The sequence below is a fragment of the Triturus cristatus genome, chromosome 7 (genome assembly GCF_964204655.1).
Source record: "Triturus cristatus chromosome 7, aTriCri1.1, whole genome shotgun sequence".
NCBI lineage: Eukaryota > Metazoa > Chordata > Amphibia > Caudata > Salamandridae > Triturus > Triturus cristatus.
The window spans coordinates 1802549369-1802566977 of NC_140590.1; the positions used below are offsets into that span (position 1 = coordinate 1802549369).

Here is a 17609-nt window from a genome sequence, read left to right on the forward strand (position 1 = left end):
TAAAATCCTGGAGAAATTTATCAACATTGAACTGATGAAATACACTGAATCCCAGGAGATCCTAGATTGCTCCCAGAGCGGGTTCCGAGCCAGTCACAGCACCGAGTCTGCCCTTATTCTGGCCACTGCTTGTATTTGCATGTAGGTGGATCAGGGTGGATCGGCGGTGCTGATTATGCTTGACCGATTGGGGGCATTCAACACCGTCTCCCCAGTGTGCATGGTTCAGCGTCTGCGGGATGTGGGAGTCACTGGAAAGGCCCAGCAGCTTCTCTATTCTTTTATATCAGGCAGAATGCACATTGTTAGCTGCAGAGGATTTAGAGAAAAGACCTTTGGCCTTCCCTATGGGGTTCCCCAGGGATCGTCATTGAGCTCCACTCTTTTTAACTTCTATGTGACCCCTCTGGCAGAGCTGGTGATATCATTCGGATTCCAGGTACTCTCTTATGCGGACGACACACAAATCATTGTTTCCATCTCAAATGATTTGCAATCCATCGCAGGGAAGATTAATCAGTGTATGTGCAGCATTATTTTCTGGACGAAGGGCTACTCACTAAAGATCAATGCAGACAAGACCAAGGTGCTGGCATTTGGCTCACAGAACTGCATCTGGTCAAATGCCTCGTGGCCTGCAGACTCTGGTCCCTTATGTGTCCCAGTCAGGACAGCGAAAATCTGGGGGTCACTTTTGATGATGGTCTGACCTTTGCTGCTGAGGTCAGCCGTACAGTCAGCACTTGTTTATATATTTTAAGAACTCTTAGAAAGGTGCTGCTGTATATACCATTTGAACTGTATTAGTCTATCATCATTGCACTGGTCACCTCCCGGCTGGACTACTGCAGCGCCCTGTACCTTAACATCAATGCGGTATCTTTGAACAAGCTCCAAGTGGTACAGAACCCCGTGGCAAGCATGATCCCTAATATTGTGAAGTATCAGTCAGCTAGGTAGGGGATTAGTGCCTTGCACTGGCTCCCCATCAGGAAGCTTATTTCTTTCAAGGCCCTGAGTCTGTTATATAAGGTTATGCACAGTAAAGGTTCATCTGAAAACCATGTTTCAATGGTACACCCCTGGGAAGACCTTGAGATCCACCACACAGAAAAAAACTGGTCTCTCCCAGATTTTGCAGGTCCAGATGGGGCGGCCATACAGATTGGGAGGCATACAGATTTGGCGCTTCTCTAGGTTTACGTCCCTTAGTAAATCAGGGGCAGCGTCAAATTCTATGTGTGTTGCATGGGAAAGGCTAGCGCAACACCCATGGAATGCCTCTCGGGCTCAGAGAAAGAAGACACCGCAATTTGTGATGCTTAGCCTTACTCATGATTTATGAAGCCACTCAAAGGTACACAAGATATCTTTGCATGGCTTCATAAATCAACATGAGAGCCCACTTTACATGATGCAAAAGCGACACAGGGCCCTCATAAATAAGCCGTAGAGTGTATCACTAGGAGACAATGCTGTCAGTACTTACTAGAAAGTCCTGAGAGCTGTCATTGAGGGAAGTATTCCAAAGATTCTCCTCCTAGAGCAATTGATGCCCAATACTTCTATTTCATCATATTTGGTCCTTGTACTGGGTATCTGAATGGTGGGAGACCTAGGCATTAACCTCCTTTGAGTTGGGGATGTCTTTTGATGTATCACAAAATAAGTGAAACCTGTTACATGCTATGCAAATATTTTAACCTACTGCAGAATTGGAAAAATGTTTACTTATTTGAATTGTACAAGTTACCAAACATTCCTTGTTTTCATTTTCAGCACTGATCGCACTTCTTGCCATATCATTTGTGATTTCTTTCACAATAAACGTGTGGCCTGCAGGTAAGACATTTTGAAACAATCCCATAAACATATGCTAATTGATTACAGCTTAGATTAATCAAAATCTATTCTCCATGTGTTTGATTTCACTCATCTCACGACCATTTCTAGAGACTTCCCAATCCCACCTTTGTCTTTCATTCCAAACTCATTCTTTATGGCCTCCCTTGTCTAGCTCCTTGGATCATTGCAATTTTGTTTTAAAGGTATGTCTATTTTTGTCTTGCAAAAATGTGTGCTATTTCCTTTGTCTTGCTAGTTTTATGTATGAAGTACAGCAATAAACAATTAAATACCCAAGTTCCATTCCCTAACGTTTGATCCTTATACTGATGCAATATCTAAATATCTATTTTTTGGTGTAATGCTTTTTATTTATGTAGTTCATATAACTATATCGCTTGTGGCATAAGAGTTCCTACAGATCAAAGACATCCTGTACATAGTCAGGGAAACAACACAGACATTAAGAACTGTAACAAATGGAAGTATATATCACTCATATCTCATTAAACAACTAACAATATTAATACTTGTTCACAAAGCCTTGTATTGGGGATTCTTGAACTTGATCCCATCGAATAGGCTTTGCACTGCCTTTCTCCATTTGCATCAATCTCGGTGGACAAGACCAGGCCTATAGTCATTTTAAGTGTCCATCCCACCAACACCAACAGTCAGCTACGTGAGATGAAACGTTCACGGTGGTCATCTATAAAATAATGTGTGAGGTAATGAACAGTGCATTGGGGCAAGTTATGCTTCTTTTCTTTTGATTTCAAATATTTTTTATTGAAGAAACAGAAACAATACAATAACTCTTCCGTGCACCAAGATCAGTACAGTCATGTCATATGTACAAATACAGAAAATGAAAATGAATGACAAAACAGTAAATAAAGAATAAAACCCCAATCCAGCTCGCATCATCAATTACCAATACAGTCCATTACATTGCTTCATGTGTGGCGCGCAGCGCCCCGGGACTCGTTGGATCATACACGCCGCACCCAACCACAACCCCACTCAGAGGGAACAAGCAAAATATACCTCTCAGGGTGGGTCGTAATGAAAGGAGGATGCATCCAATGACCTCCAGAGCTTTTTGTTTGAAGGGCTCCAGGTAGAAGCCTGAAGCGCCGGGTTACTAGACCCCCTCAGGAAAGACAACCACTCCTGCCAGATTTTAAAGCTCACTTCAGACGCATTATTCCATTTGCAAAGAATGACTTTACATGCCATTGTTAACATTAAGTCCATCAGTTGGCGATCTTGGTCAGTTGTTATTTGTGGGTCCAGTGCCCCCAGAATGACGTAAACAAATTCCTGTACAGGTTTTATCTTAAAGACATGGGAAATGCAATCAAATATTCTCCCCCAATAATCCTTTAATGAAGAACAGGAGAAAAGCATATGCGCAAGATCCCCGGTACCTAGCTGACAATTCCAGCACACAGGCGAATCTCTTAATTTACATCTGAACAGCCTGTCGGGAGTCCAATAGGCCCTGTTGAGAAGCATATACTTCGTCTGGAATAGAATGGGTGAGACTTTATGTGTAAGGGCTAACTTATGAATCACCTCCCAGTCAAAGGATATGCCTGATAGATTTGGCTCCGCTTCCCATACGCTTTCCACTCTTTTGTGTTTTTTCATGGGTAGGGGCAACAACAATTTATATACTTTCGACACAAAGTGACCATCGTGTATTAGTCGTGGGATCTGCTGTATAAGCCAAGGGACATAAGGAGAGAAGCTGTTTGCTGTCAGAATCGATTTAAGTTTAAGAAAATCATAAAGATCCATCGGACTAAGATCATGCCTGCTCTGTAAGGTCGAGAATGGCAGAGGAGCCCCATCCTCATATAAGTCCTTCACTAAGTTAATGCCCTTCTTGGACCATGACTCCCAAAATATAGTACTACCCTTAATCTTAAGATGTGCATTCCTCCACAGGGACATATACGAGGACCTGGCGACTGTCAGGTTTGTTTTATGCGTTTGATCGAGTCTAAGTAAGGCCCTTCTAGTATTAAGCATGATGTACTTAGAGTGAGGAAGGTGTGACAGGTTCATCGTAAGGAGGGCCTCCAAAGGCGCGTGATCTACCAAAGCCTCCTCGATATTTATCCATAATGGTGTGTATGTAGGGGATTTCAACAGCCACTGTGCGCCCTGTTTGCACAGAAACGCCGTCTGATAGCTCCTGAAGGAGGGGAGACCGAGTCCGCCTTTATCCTTTGCTAATTGTAACTTCTTCAGAGAGACTCTGGCCTTCTTACCCTGCCACAGAAAATTCCCAAACACCTGATCCACCTTAGTAAGAAAAGCATTAGAGAACGTCATAGGGAGCATGCTGGCCAAATAATTGACCAACGGAGTCGACATCATTTTAAGCGTCTCTGCTCTACCCCACCAAGAGAGAAACTTTGGTGACCAACCATCAAGCAATGTAGAAATCTTTTTCAAGGTCAAGTCTTCATTTACTTTCAGCGTGGAAATCAGGTCCTTGTCGAAATCCAGCCCAAGATACTTAAAGCACCGAGGTTGCTACGTAAGCCCGGAATCTCCAATAATCCCCTTATCCCCAACACTGTTCAAAAGTTTGACCTCCGTTTTATCTTTGTTAAGTTTGTATCCAGATACTCTGGAAAAATCTTCAATGTCAGCCATGAGGGCCGGAATTGCTTCGTCCGCTCTTTCCGACATTATCAGCACATCATCAGCATAGGCCGTTAGTTTTATAGCGCAATCACCAAATGGTATACCGGCTATATTCGGATCATGCCGTATATGGTATAAGAACGGTTCAATCGCCAACAGAAAGAGTGAAGGAGACAGTGGGCAACCCTGTCTCGTACCTTGTTTTAAGTGGAAAGGAGAGGAAAAGGATCCACCAGCCCTAACACGTGCAGACGGGCAACAGTAGAGGGACATTACCAGTTTAGTGAATGACTCTCCTAGATTGAACTTACAGAGAACAGCCCGCAGGAAGGACCAATCCACCTTATCGAATGCTTTTTCAGCATCCAGTGTTATCGCTGCAGTCGGTGTGTCTAAGAGTTTCGACTTTTCTAATACATGTGCCAGAATTCTTGTGTTGTCACTGGACAAACGGTTCTTAAGGAATCCAGCTTGAGATGGGTGGATCAGCTTCGGAAGAACCCCCTGCAGGCGAGCAGAAAGTATCATGGCCAGGAGTTTGCAGTCAATATTAATCAATGAGATCGGTCTATAATTTTTCGGTAGCGAGGGGTCTTTCCCATCTTTAGGAAGTACAGCAATTATGGCCTCAGCCAAAGTACCTCTCACTTCACCAGATTCATTAATACCTTTGAATAGTTGGAGGAGGGGGCCAACCAAAAGGGAGGGAAAAGTTTTATAAAATTTTGCCGTGAATCCGTCAGGGCCAGGGGCTTTCCCAACCTTTAAGCGTTTAATCGCAGCCTCTATTTCTACAGAGCTAATTGGACCATTAAGATTGATCCGATCCTCCTCCGAAAGCTGTGGGAGATCACACGCATCTAAGTATTCCTTAATTTTAGGTTCCTCTACCGCCTCATTATTTGCGTAGAGGTCCTCATAGAAAACTCTAAACACCTCCGTTATTTTATCAGGATCCGAGTACGAGTGCCCAGAAGCATCCTTAATAACACTAATAGAGTTCTTCCGGACCTTGAACTTCAAGTATGAGGCGAGGGACTTACCTGCCTTATTAGACTCACAAAGCTTAAATCACCTGCCCTTGTCAAGCCAGACTCCCGCCCTCTCACTAACTATTTTATTATACTCATATTTTTTATTCGCCAATGCAGCAAGAGACATCTCATCCCTATCTTTTAGATGTTTGATCTCTGAATTCCTAATGTCCATCTCCAAAGCCTCCAACTTCTCATTATAAGATTTATTCATCTCTGACCTAAGTTTGATACACACTCCCCTTATAGTACTTTTTAGAGCCTCCCACCTAATGAGATCGGACGTGTCCCCTTGTTTGTTAATCTGAAGATATGATGTTATAGCCTCCTGTACTGTGGCCCGGTGCTTGTCACTAGCTAGGATTTCATCATTCAGCCTCCAAGCTGTCTGACGAGAGGATGGTTTAACATTAGTGATTGTTAAGGAAATGCACGAATGATCCGATAATACCCTGGGCTCAATGGTTGTAGAATCCAATCTAGGGACGCCATTTTGTGTGATAAGGAGGAAGTCAATCCGTGAGTATGAGTCGTGTGGTGGAGAATAGAAAGTATAATCTCTCTCCGTGGGGTTCTGGAGTCTCCATGTGTCTACCAAGTGGAAACGCTTACACATACTAAGAAGAGCTTTATGGGCTTTCGTAGATTTAAAGACACAGCGTGAATCCCTATCCAAAATTGCATCTATAGGAAGATTGAAATCCCCAGCTACTATGTGCAACGCAGTATCCGGAATAGTTTCAAGGTGTTTATTCAGTTTGTCCCAAAAGACCAGATCGCTAGTGTTGGGTGCGTACACGCTGGTGACATAGAACTCTGTATTATCCTTACTCATCTTGGCCGTGACCCATCTACCATCTGCACTAACTTCAGACGATAAGACCTCCACCTTCGATTTCTTTGCAACAAGTATCAGGACACCATTCTTTTTATTTACAGCCTCTGCACCCACCACCTCATTATAGAATGTATTTCTCATGTGGTGAAACTGCTTTGCCTCAAGCTTCGTCTCCTGGAGCAAGACGATATCACCCTTCAGTCTTTTAACATAATCTAATATCTTCTGTCTCTTCACAGGCTGGTTCAGGCCCTTAACGTTAAGCGACAGTACCTTTAGTCTGTCTAAATTACCTGCTCCCACCGGCGAGCCAAATGAGCTATTTATCATCAGGAGGTTGCAACAACATCACAACAAACACATATTTCACGGTGTAATCGTATTTAAATCCGCAGTAAAGCCCAGTACCCCCCACACCCACAAGAAGCAAAAAGATGAGGACCATGCAAGCCGGAGCAAACAACAATAAAAGTAAAAAACAAAGAACACATACCCCTACCCAACAAACCCCCTGCCCCCCACCCTTCCCACCCCAACTGAACGAGATAGACATGGTGACTGGAAGGAGAATGCGTCGGAACCCCCCCCGTGCATACCTTTATACTGAGAGAAAGCACCATGGACCTGAGGAACTATCCCCCTTAGATGAAGGCCTGATACAACCCATTAGGCAACAACACCCCCCCACCAGCATAACCCACTTGCACCTCATCAATCATTCCGGACCAGTAGTTTAAACTCCCCGACAATCACTACCAACCCCCGTAATAAACCTGTAAAACACTATGCATGACCGTTAACTATCTTGGCCCAGTAAACTGAAACTCCTCTATACAGAAGGCAATAATTCTAAGACATAACACATGGCTAGGTATCCTGTGCATCATCCACTGCGTACTGCCAATAACACTGTTTTGGAGAAAGCCCGGAGGCAGGAAATATGCCCTAGGCAGCCTGCCCCCCAAACAGCATTAGAACGTACAAAGCTATGTTCACCCATAACCTGAGGCTGAAGCCTGTGCCGCCGTCCCCAATGAGGCACTTGTGTCCATGTCCTGATCGTCCGGGCCCTCCAGCATGCGTTTCAGTTTCAAAGGATCAGAGAAGAAATGAGGGGACCCGTGGATCAAAACACGGTACTTTGCAGGGCCAGCGAACCCATATTGAAAGCCCCTTTTCTTTAGCATTGGTCGCAGCGCCAAGAACGCTTTCCTAAGCTCCACCGTCTCTTTACTGTAGTCCTGCGAAATGTACACCTTGGCTGATTTCCATAAAATATGATTGTTTTTCCTCATGAAGCCAAGAATCTGTTCCACGTGTTGATAACGTAATGGCTTGCACACAATTGCTCTGGGCCCTTTCTGGTTTTTATTTATCTGGCCTGGTACTCTATGAGCCCTATCGAATTCCAGTGGATGGTGGAAGGACAGATTAGTAGCCTGGGAGAACCAAGACTCCAGGAAAGCCCCGCAACTAGCATGCTGATCCTCCGACCCCTCCGGAAGGCCAAAAATGCGTAGGTTCCCCCGTCTGTTCCTGTCCTCCAACTCCGCCAGTTTCCGCATAGTGTGATCCGATGAAATGCATAAGCGGGTGATGGCTGCACACGACTTTACTTCGAGATCCTCAAGCCTGCTGATCCTCGACTCTGCCTCCACCAATTTTGCATTGGTTTCACGATTATCCTGCCTGATAGCCGCAACCTCATCTTTAGTAGCCTTAGCCAGTTCCCTAACTTCCTCCAGCTTATTGAGAATCAGATCCGTCGGATCGGGATTACCTTTCGCCCCTTTGCTGGGTGAACTAGGATTTGATTGGTCAGATTTGAGCCTCTTCGTGCTCTTCATCGATTCTTTACTATCCGCCATGGTAGACCGTCGAGAAGATACCTCTGCCAGATAGAAAGTCTCAAATTACATCAACCTGCTCCAGTGGAGTGACTCTTGATAGCCGTTCACTCTGCCGTCTGAAATGGCGTCTTCCCGTCTTCTAGCAATGTGATTGGAGGAACTCAGAACATGGCGCTGATCACAACATGGAGACCAGTGTAGATGGACAGGAAATGGCCGCACCACCACACATCGGGACCATGGTGCCAGGCAAAAGATCGCAGGCGAGATCACCCAGTGGCCGGGAAGTCATGCAGGCTCAGAGCAACCCAATCGCGGACAAGAAGTAGAGCTCCGGATTCACCCAGTAGGCCTAGCTCCACCCTGGAGGGAGCCGTCTATTCCATGCGCTCCGCCACAATGACATACACGCCATAATCATTTTTACACAGGCCGTACTGAAGGTAGTAGAATCGGTCTCACAACTCCACAGCCCACAGCCTCAGGGTAGGCACACATCCCTCGCGGAATGCAGATAGCTCGAAATACTCAAGCGCCCCACAGACTCTACAGCAGAAGCACGAAGGCTCTCCTTTCATGTCGCGGTAGCCGCCATTTTTCGATGCGACATACATCAACGACTGTTCATCGCGCTGCGCAGCTCCTCCGCCTCACCATAAGTGCGCTCCAGCACCTACAACGGCTGAGATCCGATAGCCTTCACACTTGACCTCGATCCACTTCGGCGACCGCCCAGCCGCCGACACCTCTCCCGTCACGCGGTCCCGTAGTCTGCCGAAGTCCTCACAGGCATCGATCGGATCGCTTAAGGCTGTGGCCGAGCCGCTTCCCAGCAGCAAAACGGCTCCAAATTTCTCCTCTCAGGCCTCCTCACCTTCCGTTCACATTTTCCGCCCTCCGTTGCTGGAGAGGAGCGGTGAGGCCCGTTCCTCTGCCCTCATTCGTGTGTCGCACGGGCAGAGAGAATCACCGAGCCGCCATCTCCTTCGGCGTCCAAACCACGCCCCGTTATGCTTCTTTTCTGATAACCATAATAATTTTAATGTTTTTTTAACTTTGTTTCTTAACTATAGTGATTGTTTTATGGTAAAGGCTTAGACACACCTACCTTTTGTTTAAAACTTAATTGATAAGTGCTATTTGTTACAGTGATGTGTTTTATCCCAGTTTTAATGTGAATATAATTTCTATATACCAGTTCTAGATTCCTTTCTTTCCTAGTTCTTTCATCTGGTTGAATCACTAAGACTTTTCTCAGACTCTTGAAATGTATTTCTTGTCCTCTTTAACATTTACATAAGTTGTGTCTTTTAAATGTTAGTTGTAGCCAAATGTTGCCCCTCTTTACCTGTTTCTGAAAACTACAGTTAAGTTGATGTCCTTACTACTGGTAGTATAGAATGCGACTCTCATCTTCTTGTGTGTGATCAACCACTTCCTATCATTTAGCCATTACGTATGAATATTAATATATGGCACTCCTTCATATTTCTTTAATTAGGTCAAACCCAGCTACAAAGCAAGAAAGAGTGGTGTAAGAAAGTGGATTAATGACAGGGGTGGATGATAGTCCACCACAAGCAATAAAGTGATTAACCTGATAGGTCCAGGCAAAGGATTTAATAATTTAAATCTGAGCTCACTTTGACACGTGACTGAGCATGCTTTGGCACGGAGCAGACAGGAGTAATTTAGTGAAATTGTGTAAAGCATTCATAGGCATCAATGGCTAAAAAGTAAACAACATAACATACTAAAAATCACACTTGAATAAAAAAAAAAGGTTAAAATGGAATAAACAAAATGACACAAACATGCCAAAAATCAAAAAAGGGGAGTGAGAGACATGAAGTTTTAAATATTTAGAGACAGCGCACCTTGAAAAGTAACGCATCAATAGAAAGTATTGCTAAAGAGTGACCAGGACCTAGGTGCAATTTTAGGCCAACCTCGATAGAATGCAGGTCTGATACACCAAGCAGATTTGTCTGTCAAAGATTTCACCTTGGAGTCCTCCAGAGGGGCAAGGTTGCATACTGTGCCTGAGGAAGTCCTCTCGGTGCAGGATAACCATTATAAGAGGTCCCCATGAGATCGCTGGATCTGGCAGAAAAGCTCATCCCAGTCAAGAATTCTTTGTTTGGATTAAGTCTGTTTTTTGGAGCTCAGATTCCTTCAGCAGGGTAGGGTTTCAGCTTGCATCCGAGAAGGTTGCACCAAAGTCAGATAGATTTCAGCAAGGGTCTGCTAAACAGGTTTTTAAAGGAGCAAGGAGTTCCAAGTGGAACCAACTTGAAATCTTTGCCCACCGAGGTCACGCTTTGGTCAAATTGATTTAGGTGTCCTTCAGAACACTGGAAGTCCAAAAGGCCCAGCTTTTCCGAGATTGGTTGATAAATCCAGCTGCACATAGACATTGGTCACAGGACCACAGGGATAGCACTTAGGGGGCCAGACGTTACTACAGCAGAGGCCACAAGCAGGTCTAGTCCAGGTCCAGCAGCAACTGGTCAGGTGAGCACTTCAGGAAAAATGCCTATTGTAGTTTGTTGTGTCCCTTTAGTCAAACAGTAGGTCAGCCAACCGACCCTTGGGGTACACTTCTGTGCCCTGAGTACAAGTGGGAGCAGGTCCAGCCATTCATATCTCCTCACGGGTCTCTAATAGCAGGTGCAGCCTTCCTCCGTTTTTTCACCGGTCCAGAAAGTGTTCTGAGGAGAAAGTTGTAAGGTCCTTTTGCGTACAGTTCAGTTGACAGTGGGTAGGGGTGACTCCTGGACGTTCCCTACCCAATAGAAAAGGGTTCCATGGGTATCTCAACCCACTTTTACAGCAGTTCTGTTTAGCATACTGTAAACAATACCACATGCAAGATGGGGGACCCATTCTCCTCTTGTGCGAAACCCTTGTGTCCACAAAAGGGGTGTGGCTAGTACAATAGGCAGTCCCACCCCCTGGGTCTACTGCAAACTGGTTCTAGGGTAGCTTCCCTCCCATTGGGCTTTAAGCCAGACTAAGGCCCTGATTTAGATCTCGGCGGATGGGTTACTCTGTCACAACGGTGACAGATAACCTATCTTCCGAAATTTACATCCAATGTGGGCCTGGAGAGCATGGGAGTTCCCTTTCTTAGGTTTCCCCTTACGCTAAAGTTAACCCTTTAAAGTTAATGAAGTTCCTGGAACTTCCTCAGCTGTTCTTCCTGAGCTGATATGTATCACATGGTTAAAAAAAATTATAAGAGAAAATATCATTCTATATAATTGTATGTGTTATGTATTTTTGCGGTGTATTTTTTATTTTGAGTTGTTTGTTAATTTTTGTGTTAGTGTGTTTTGCACAAGTATTTTACTAATATATCTAAAATTACATTTTTTTTAATTAATGTGTATAAAAGTACTGTTTATGTTATTATGTTTTAGGAGCGGGATGTTGGGTCTTTAGGGGATAAGGGTGTGGAGATTTTTAAAATGTGAATATTTTAATTAGATTTTTGTTACTTTATTATATATATATGCAAATCTTATTTTAAATGTCAATGATGTGTTTTATTTATTAATATCATCAATAGATATTCTAAGAACATTTGTGAACTTTATGTAAAGTGTGACATAATAGTTTCTTAGAAATTTGTGAAATGAAGTGATTTGTTTAGTATATTTTTTTTTTTTCACTTGTACACTTTGTTCAATCTAGAATAAGCTATAATTTTAACACTTATTCAGCACTGGGATTTTCTCTGTACTATAGTTCATACCTTGTCTCTGTGTTGTATAATGATAATATACTTTGGGCTGTCACTAAGGGTGTTGCACATTTAAGTTAGAAGTCGTCGCAAATCCCTACACGGATGTATATGTCATTTGTTGAAACCTGTTATTGTACATTTTCTAGCCCTGAAGAATTCTTGGGTTTTGATCCTGACGAAATACGTGTTGGCTGTGCATAGTGATCTACCATAAATACAAGAACACAAATCATCTAGAGTTTTCACCGATCATTGCTTTTATCGTAGTTTAATTATAATGAGCACTGTATCAGATGTATGTGGATGTATAACATGGCAACACTAGTTGCTTATCTCTGCTCAGTGTATGCACAGGCCCATATAGAATGTATTTTTGGGTGTTTGCAATGTAAAATTATAAATTTTTAATTTGTGAGTCATCAGTGTTCAAAACTTTCAACAAATTAATTGGGATATTTAAATATCTAAATTATGCACTGTCCAATGTAAATAGTAATATATACATTTTTAATTACACTTATTCAACAAATGAAATTGATAAATATTCAAAAATAAATAATAAATATATTATATATGTGTTGGTTCTCATTTAGAAATTGGATTGATTTTATATTATTATTAATGAGTTGTGTATAAATAAAGTTGTTATATTTCAAATGATAAGATAATCTAGACACAAATAATGTTGGTACATGTTGAAATTTAGTTAATTAAATCTAATAAATATGTAGGAAAGTAAATATATGTTTACATTTTTATATTAATAGTTATATTTTTATGTATTGAAAATTACCATTGCATTTCTTTTTAATAATAACAATAACATTGAATATGTATTTTTTCTTTTTAAATGGAAATTAGGAACACAAATTCTATCTTAATGTTTGTATGTGTAAATGATTATTTTTTATAATTAGTAAAATGTCTTCAGAAAATGTTCATATATAATGCCAAAATATTTTTTGAATAATATTTTGTGCATGTATATCTTTATTTCTACTTTTATTTTATTTGTGTAATTGTGTTGAAATATTAAATATTATTTCTAATGTATTACATCTTTGTGAATAAAAAATATTTAATACTTTATATTTCAATGTAAATAGCAATTTTTGTTTGATAACAGTGTGCTATAAGTTACATTTTTATTTACTTTAAATAGAAATATTTAATATGTTCGAGTATTTATAGTGCATTTAACCCTCTTAGTGTCCACCAACTTCTCCAATATAGGTTTGATTGGAGTGGGAATGGTATATGTAACCCCTTTAGTGTCCGACACCTTACCCAAAACGGTTTAAATTTGAGAGGGAAGCATTAAATATACCTCTTTAGTCCCCAATATGTTCCCCAAAATGGTTTAAATTGGAGTGGAAATAGTGAAAGTAACCCCGTTTGTGCCCAACACCTTCCCCAAAATCTTTTGCATTGAATTGGGATAGGAAATGTAACCCCTTTAGTGTCCAACATCACCTCCAAAATGGTTTAGACTGAAGTATGAACAGTAAGTATAAACACTTTAGTGCCCAACTCTTTCTCTAAACTCGTTTGTATTGAAGTGGGAATAGTAAATGTAACTCCTTAAGTGTCAGACTTATTGACTACACAAAATTGGGCACGCCTTCTGATCTTTGTCCCCCCATGTCTTACATGATTTCTCTAATGCAATGTCAGTCTATTTAACTGAATTACTTTATTTTTTTTATTTTTTAAAAAAAATAATTTTATTGATTCAGCGAGGAAGCATTACATATTGAAGCAAAGAGAAAGGAAAAAACACACAGCACATAGAGAATAATAAATGCATAAAAGTAATACAGAAACATCGTTATTGTACCCAGTTTCTTATCGGCTCCCATAACAAGGCCCCCAATTTTTTCTTTGACATACCTTTCAGTTTATACAGTGCCGATTCCGTGTTATATATTGGTATTATCTTAGCCCTCCAGTTAAGAAAAGACGGGGGGTCCGGGTCGAGCCACTATGACGTTATACATAGCCTCGGAACCGACATAGAGATAAACTTAAAACCTCTATGAGGTGCCACTCGTCTGCACGAATCTGGAACAGATTCTATACCAAACAAAACCAGGGTTGCTGTTATAAATATCGGAATTCCCAAAGATTGCAACATAAAGCGCTCAATATCCAGCAAGAGTGGCTGAAGTGCAGTGCAAGAAAAGAACATATGAATTGAGTCTGCTGCATAAAGGCCACATCTTGCACATTTATCCCCCCTCCCCACCTTCCATTTTGCAATCTTTGCAGGCGTATAATACAAATTAAACAAAGCCATATATGACTGACTCTTAAGACTACCAGACAGCAAGATAGAACCAGCAATTTGCGTTACCAGCTTTAGCTCCAAATTAGTTACCGACAATTTCTCCTCCCATATTACTTCCTGTCTGGCCATATCATCCAGTTGTATACACATAATTCCCATATATATTTTCCCTATTTTAGAATTCGCTTTTATTGGATCCAGAATTTGAATCTGTCGGGCCTGACATCTACCCCCCGTAACTGCGCCCTGAAGAAAACTTCTCAACTGCAAATATTTAAAAAAGTCAGCATTTCCGACCCTGAATCTCCCTTGCAATGCTACAAACGAGACCATCTCGCCCTGCTCCAACAAGTCCCCAATTAATTTTATACCATGCTGAGCCCACCTTCGCATAATCGAATCGTGGAATACAGCAGGTAATATGACAGTCGAATCTAATGGGGTATCCCATATAATACTAGGGATATGAAACTGCTTACATAGCCCCTTCCAAACTGAGTGTGCTGCCTGAATAATTTTAAACTTAGTTTTTTTGTAGTAGCTTGGCTCCAAAACTTTCAACAATAACCCTTGTGCTGATTCACCAAGACACCATTCATATATTGAAGGTGAAAAAGCAGAATCCAAAACCGCCGTCCTACCACAGACCAGAACTCCCATAAATTGAAGTAGCGTGGCGCAATGATATAAATAAAAATTTGGAAGAGCCAAGCCTCCCCGTTCCCTTGGCAAATAGAGCCATTTAATTGCTCTTCTAGATCGGTGGTAACCCCACAAAAATCGTGAGCACATTCGTTCTATTTTAGTAAATATAGATTTAGGAAAAAGAATTGGGATAGCCCGAAAGAGGTATAGAAACTTCGGAAAGATCGACATTTTCAAAACATTACCCCTTCCATATAGAGACAGGTGCAGCCGATTTAATCGTTCCAAAGTTTTATTCGTGGATACGAGCATCGGCTCCCCATTTATCTTTGGGATATTTTGAGTTTGAGGTGAGATAATTATACCTAAATACGTTGCCTCTGTGACTACCTCCATCTCGGATGATAATCCACATTCTGTATGTAACACTTGTGTTTTCCTTAAGTTTAGTTTATAGCCAGACACTGCTCCAAACTTTTTTGTAATAACCTCAATTCTCTGCAGTGCCTTATTCATATCAATAGACAACACTGCCAAGTCGTCGGCATATGCTAAGACTTTAACTGAGTATGAGTGCGCCATTTCCGGTCTAATTTCCATATCGGCCTCTAGTCTGGAGATAAGAGGGTCAATAAATAAGGCAAAAAGAAGTGGAGAACAGGGACATCCCTGCCGGGTGCCCCTGTTTATCGAAAACCTCTGTGACTCCTCTCCCGACAACCGTACTATTGCCCCCCGGGTGGAATACATTGACTGTATCGCCCGTATAAAACCATTAGGAAATGACTTCCACCTCATCACTGCCCATAGATACTCCCAGGAGACCCTGTCGAACGCCTTTTCGGCATCCAACAGGGCCACCCCTACAGGAACACTCATCACCTGGGCCCAGTCAAATATAGAAATAACTCGTCTAACATGGTCCGTAGTCCCCCTCCCTGCAATAAACCCGTGTTGCTGTAATGACACTAATGGGGTAATAACTTCCCCCAGTCTCCTTGCCAAACATTTCGAGTAAATTTTATTATCCGCATTAATTAAAGAAATTGGTCGATATGAAGACAGCTCATAGGGATCCTTTCCCTTTTTTTTGAAAACCACTATTACTGTTTGAGACCAAGAGGCTGGGGGAACCCCATCAAACGCCCCTTGAAACACTAAGGTCATTATCTCCTCTAGGATCTTCCTAAACTTAACATAAAACTCCAAGGGGATCATGTCAGGCCCCATCGCCTTCCATGCGGCTAACGAGAGCATAGCAGTTTTAATCTCCTCCCAAGAGAGGACTTCCAACAATAAATCTTTATCCACCTCATCTAACCCTAAGCAAGGCATTTCATGAAGATAACTCTCGGGTCTTAAAACTGGCTCTGCCGTATATAATGTTTCATAATATTTTTTAAAGGCATCTTGGATCTGAGACGGAGTCTCTGCAAGTTTTCCGTCCATATCTTTGATCTTAACTATCCTGGAATGAACCTCTTTTTGACGTAGTCTATTAGCAAGAACTCTCCATATTCATAACATTGATTCCTGTATACCTGATACTTAGCGGCCGCCTCATCTGCATAGCCTTGATATATTTTTGCTCGACAGGCAGAAACTTCCACCTGCGCCTCCTTGACCCTACCCCCAGTGTTTATTTCTTGAACTAGTTTCTGCTCCACCTGAGAGAGGGCCGCTAGATCATTTAGATACTTCAGACGATCACTTTTGCGTTTCCTAGCAACAAATCTAACTGTCTCACCTCTTACCCCCGCCGTCAGTGTATCCCAAACAACATCTATCCTAGCTGACCCTCTATTTAACTGGAGAAATTCAAGGATCCATTTCTTCATCCAATTACAATAATCTTCATTAAGAAGGAGCCTTCTATCAAACGTCCATTTTGTGATCCTAGACGTTAAACCAATACACTCGAACTCCAATACCACCGGGTTATGATCAGATATTATCTTAGGAAGAACCTTAATAGACGCTCTTGATAAAATAACATCGGAAACCAAAAAATAATCCAGCCGTGCCACCTTTCCATGCGGAGCAGAAAAATATGTATAGCCATCTTGGCCTGGATTAAGCTCCACCCAAGCGTCATATAAGCCTTGATCTTGAACAAGTGCTTGCAAGCCCCTAAACCCTCGTGGCTTCCTTCCCATATAGGGTTTGGCTATTCTTAAATTAAACCCTGAGGGAAGATGAATATTTAAATCACCACAAACTATCATAGGTTGTGGATATAGTGAGAGTTCTGTATTGATCTCTTGAAAGATATCCGGGTCGTCTAAATTTGGTCCATATATTGAGCAGAGGGTGATAACTTACTGAGAGACAGCTACCTCCATCATAACCCAACGTCCCAGCTTATCAACCTTTTGCCTCCTCACTTCCAACAATCCTTTTTAGCCAGTATTGCAACTCCTTTTATATTAACTGACTGAGATGTACAAGCTATTAGTTCCAATCCAAGAGAGCTACACCAGGCCCTATTGGACCATGCTATATGAGTTTCCTGCAAAAATAGCAGGTCCCAGGAACAAGAATATATAATTCCAGCTAGCACCCGTCTCTTCCTAAAATTGTTCAGCCCACAGATATTAAGAGTACAGCATATTACTTTCCTCATCCAAAATCCTTAACACTTCCAGGTTCTGTCTCAGAAATTTAGTACAATAAGGTTTCTTGAACCCAATAGTTCTAGGCC

General features: G+C 42.0%; 1 protein-coding gene across 1 annotated transcript in view; it reads left to right on the forward strand.

Moving 5' to 3' along the window:
* LOC146813214 (C-type lectin domain family 2 member B-like) overlaps nucleotides 1–17609 on the forward strand; it is a 284546-nt gene that overhangs the window by 196065 nt on the left and 70872 nt on the right. The window contains exon 2 of the mRNA XM_085620092.1: nucleotides 1780–1842. Coding sequence (XP_085476218.1) covers nucleotides 1780–1842 — 63 coding nt within the window. The remainder of the gene's footprint in view (nucleotides 1–1779; nucleotides 1843–17609) is intronic.